Source organism: Hydra vulgaris, chromosome 07 (genome assembly GCF_038396675.1).
Source record: "Hydra vulgaris chromosome 07, alternate assembly HydraT2T_AEP".
In the NCBI taxonomy this organism is placed as follows: Eukaryota; Metazoa; Cnidaria; class Hydrozoa; order Anthoathecata; family Hydridae; genus Hydra; species Hydra vulgaris.
This window is the reverse complement of record NC_088926.1, coordinates 26867501-26872500: the sequence shown is the minus strand read 5'-3', so window position 1 is coordinate 26872500 and position 5000 is coordinate 26867501. Positions and strand designations below refer to the sequence as shown.

At 25.5% G+C, this 5000-nt stretch overlaps 1 protein-coding gene across 3 annotated transcripts in view; it reads left to right on the top strand.

Moving 5' to 3' along the window:
• Positions 1 to 5000, top strand: part of LOC100206783 (neuronal acetylcholine receptor subunit alpha-10) — a 21092-nt gene that overhangs the window by 9598 nt on the left and 6494 nt on the right. For all 3 annotated transcript variants that reach the window (XM_065801509.1, XM_065801508.1, XM_065801510.1), the window contains exons 5-6: positions 1991 to 2100; positions 4945 to 5000. The exon at positions 4945 to 5000 is cut by the window's right edge and continues 43 nt beyond it. In XM_065801509.1, coding sequence (XP_065657581.1) covers positions 1991 to 2100; positions 4945 to 5000 — 166 coding nt within the window. The remainder of the gene's footprint in view (positions 1 to 1990; positions 2101 to 4944) is intronic.

The window sequence follows — 5000 nt, the reverse complement described above, 5'->3', positions numbered from 1 at the left end:
AATCTTGATAAGCGATATGGATTTTGCTATGAACTAAAGTTGCTTTGTTAAACTTGTGTGTTGAATAACAAAATTCGTTCTTGAAAACCTTGTAAAACTGTAGAGAAAAATAAAGTAAAAGAACCACCTTTTGCAATAAATATAAAAGTTGTAGTGACTTTTCGTGAAATTGGTAGAGGTTATCAGTCAATTAAAAAGTCTAACATCTTGATGAATATGCCACTGTGTATTTCTCTTCAACAATATAATCGACTCAATGATGTATTATATAAATCATATCAAAAAGTTGCTAATAGTTCTACATTTAAAGCAGCTCAAGAAAGTCATTGTTTAATTTCAAAAAAAATAAACTCATGTGAGCCAGTAATGGACTGCCAAATATCTGTTGATGGGACCTGGTAAAAGCGTGGTCATACATCTGCAAACGGTGTCGTAACTGTTATTTCTTTAGAAAATGGTAAATGTATAGATGCCTATGTTTTGTCTAAAATATGCAAAGGATGTAGTATGTGGAGTAAGAATTGCAATAAACCAGGGTATCAAGAATGGAAAGCAAACCATGACTGTCAAATAAACCACATTTGTAGCTCAGGTAGAATGTAGCCTGCTGGAGCCATTGTTATTTTTAAGGGTTCTATTGAAAAACATTTATTAAGGCATCCGTCTTAATTAGGAGATGGGGATACCTCTTCATACAAAGAAGTTGTATCTTCAAAACTTTATGGTGATAACATTCATATACAAAAACTGGAATGTGTTGGACATTTTCAGAAGAGAATGGGCACACGATGTAGAATATTGATTAAAGAATATAAGCAAAAAGTTCTTTGTGATGGAATGATGTTAGTAGGAAAAGACAGGCTTACGCTTAAAGCAATTAATACATTGCAAAATTATTTTGGAATTGCAATAAGACAAAATTTTGATAATGTATATGCCATGAAAAAAGTTATATGGGCAGTTTTATTTCACAATTGTGAAATTCTTGATAAAATATCTTGTCATCAATTTTGTCCACGTACAATAAAACTCCTGTGCAACTACATAACAATAACAGCCTGATAATTTTAAGTTCAAAAAGCAACCCTTTCTTGTTTAATCGCAGATTTAAATTTTTTCATTTTAGACACAAAAGTATGAATAAATGATGCAAAAAAATATATAATATTATTTTTTTATTTTATTGAAAATTGTTCATTGATTATATAGGTTAACTAAAGATTGCACTTAAAATTATTAGATTTCTTTGAATATTTTTTGGGGGTATGAACACCTTAATTTAAGATAAAGCCATCCCCCCCCTCCCTCAAAAAAAAAAAAAGAATAAACCCATAAGAAAAAGAAATATAATATGGTTCAGCCCCCCGGCCTCCTACAGTAAAAGCATTTCTACCAATGTTGGATATATCTTCCTCAAGTTAATTGACAAATATTTTCCAATATCCCATCCTCTAAATAAGTTATTCGATCGAAATACAAATATAGTTTGTTATAGCAGCACAAAAAATATTGACAAAATAATAAAAAGCCACACTCTTTCACAAATAAAAAACTAAAAAATTCAACCGCCCTTTCCAAATACATATGGAAAATAAAAGAAATCCTTAAAGTTAACATAACACAGAACTCTAAAGTTAAAATAAGAAAATGAACCATAAGTTTCTAAAAAATTCAAATTTTTGGATTTAAAATATGCGTATAAAGCTATGTTTTTATCTTATTGTCACCCGCAGTTCTTTTAATCTAAGATATCTAATCTAAAAAATCAAAAAACTTTAATTTTGCAATATTTTATGATGTATATCTTATTTAAAAAATAACTCTTTTTTCTAGCTATGTTTCGACGGCATAAATAATAATAAGTTGTTTTAAATAATAGAGTTTTTTGATGCTTAAGCAGCTATTGGACAAATAACATTCGCCTTTACTATAGAAATGACGAATGTTATCAAAGTTAATCAGCGTGATTAAAATAATCTTCGTTCTTTAGTTTTGGCATGACCCATTTATGATTTGGAATGCAACTGAATGGTCGGGCATAAATAGTGTGACGATCTCTCCAGACAAAATTTGGAAACCTGACTTAACTCTTTATAACAAGTATTCATAATATTTTACAAGTATTTGAAACATTTTAATTTTTGTTTTAATTTGATATATAAATATTTAATATTTGAATAAAAAAAATAATAAAAACATTAAAGATCAGATCTACATATTTTATGTTATGTAGATTTTTTTTTGAATTTTTTTGTTGCCTAAATAATATTTAAATATTAAAAATAATTTAAATAAGTAAAACCAACAGGAAAAAAATCTCCATCGAAACTTACATGATAGGTTGTCAAAATCCGGTTATTTATGGAGTAGAAAGCAGCGCAAAACGTATTTTCAGTAAAGATTTGTACCGTGCTCTCTTTCATAAATAACAAGATTTTGACATTCCTAGAAGCAGGAGCGCTTTTTCTTTGACTAGAGCGATTCACTAGTCTAAGTAAAGTCACTTACTTTTGAAGCGACAAATTTTTAAAGAAGTTGGAAAATACTTGTGCCTATTATATAAGTTGCTTTATTCTCAATTGTTCTTTGCTTTGTATTATGTTTGGAGGGTTGTTTTCCATATATAAATTTTTTTCATGTTTTATATTTTAAGATTTAAAGTAATGCTATTTTTTACCTTATTGTCGTTCGCAGTTTTTTTAAAATAAAAAAACTAAAGATCTACATAATATTTTATGTTATTTATGTAGATTTTTTTTTGCTTAAATAATATCTAAATATAATCTACATGTTAAAAATAATTTAAACAAGTAAAATCACTAGAAAAAAGTTTCTTAAAAGAATATTTTTTTCTAGTGAAAGTTTTTTCGCGGAAGAAAATGTTTGTCTCTTGAAGACGCCTGGGCTAGTTTTTTAGAATTAGAAGTCAGTTATAAATCCATGCATAGGTGTTAAATTCGTCATGGTTTTCTGGAGTAGGACTTGGCTGGCTTGGTATAGTTCAGAGATAAATCAGCACAGACTTACACATTACATCAATACACCCTTATGTTTTTCATGCTTTTTTGTTCTTTTTTAGATAAAGAAAAAAATATCTTTGTTTGAACTCATCCTTATTTAGATAATACTTTCTTTTATTAGATAGTATGTTGGAATGTAGATATAGATTTGTATATTATGTATATGTGGTTATCGTGTGTGATTGAGTTTTGATTTTAGGATTCATTTATTTCATATATATATATATATATATATATATATATATATATATATATATATATATATATATATATATATATATATATATATATATATATATATATATATATATATATATATATATACATATATATATATGTATATATATATGTATATATAAATTTGTATTGTAGTTTATATATATATATATATATATATATATATATATATATATATATATATATATATATATATATATATATATATATATATATATATATATATATATATATATATGTATATATATATATATATATATATATATATAAATTTGTATTGTTGTTTATATATATATATATATATATATATATATATATATATATATATATATATATATATATATATATATATATATATATATATATAAATTTGTATTGTAGTTTATATTTATATACATATATATATAAATTTGTATTGTAGTTTATATATATGTCATATTTTTTATATCATATCATCAAAAAACATTAGTGTTTTACAAATTTGGATGTTGTTGGGTTTTGGCTATTTGTAGTGAGTCCTTTTTTACTGCAGTTAGGCGTAAGTCGTGGGGTAAAGCATAAGTGGCGATGACGTTTGCCTGACGGGATAAACTAGTTATTAGTGCTGATCCTCATCGAAACACCAGTAATAATAGACGCGACTCTGAGGAGATGTTTATTACTTAATCAGTACACAAATTATACTTACACATCAGCATTAATATTTTTTTTTCCATTCTGAGGCCTTACATTGTTGTATGCATACTTTTTATTTTGTTATCAATTTTTTGTTTTAGAAGTTTTTGTTTGGTGATATATTTGTTGTATATCTTCGTTCATATTAGTGTTTATAAAATAATTTTTTTATTATTGTAAAGTACTGTTCGGGTGCATTGACTGTCTTATTTATTTTTAAATATTCCTCTAGTAATCTTTATTTCTGTCTTAACAACTGTCAAAATATGCTTTGCTTTAAAAAATAATTCTCCTTTATTCTAATGTACTTCATTTCTTCCCTCCGGCGTTCATTGCTCGTTTGTGGCCATTCAGCGAATTTATATGCCAAAGTTTTTGAATTATATTTTTTAAATCAACTTTGTATTTTTTTAGCTGATCTTACCTCAGTTTGACCTAACTATGAGGCAGAGATTAGTGGGGTTTGTGGACGGTGTATGACAAAAATTGATTTGAACGTTTTAAAAGAATATAAAAGCAATAATTTCAAATTTAAAACTTCAAAAACTATAAAGTTTATAATTCTATTTTGTGAAAAAAAGTATTAACAAACATCTGTTTACTGAGAAGCGCCGCTAATGGATCTAATAAAGGCTTAACGTATTATCTTAGGAAAGCATACCTATGTAAACGTTGACCCAAGTTTTATCAACTTTTATACCAAGATTAGTATACTAGAATTATCAGTGTGTTTTAAAAAGATCAAGAAAAACCAACAATGACTGCTTTTTCTGGAACTTACTATGTAATTAATAGTTATGTGTTTAATAATAATTGATTTATCGCTGAGTTTTGATATGTAAAAAATATGAAACTCAAATTTATAATCAAATATTTGTTATATATAATATATTGTTATATATAATATATGTAATCTAATATATAATATAATAATATTGTTTGTACATTATTTTTATAAATTCTAATATATTGTTTGTTATAATCTAATTTTTTGTTTGTAAATTGTTTTTAGCGCTGAAAATAATTTTCAAGGCTTTGATCAGTATGGTAAAACAAAAATTACAGTTT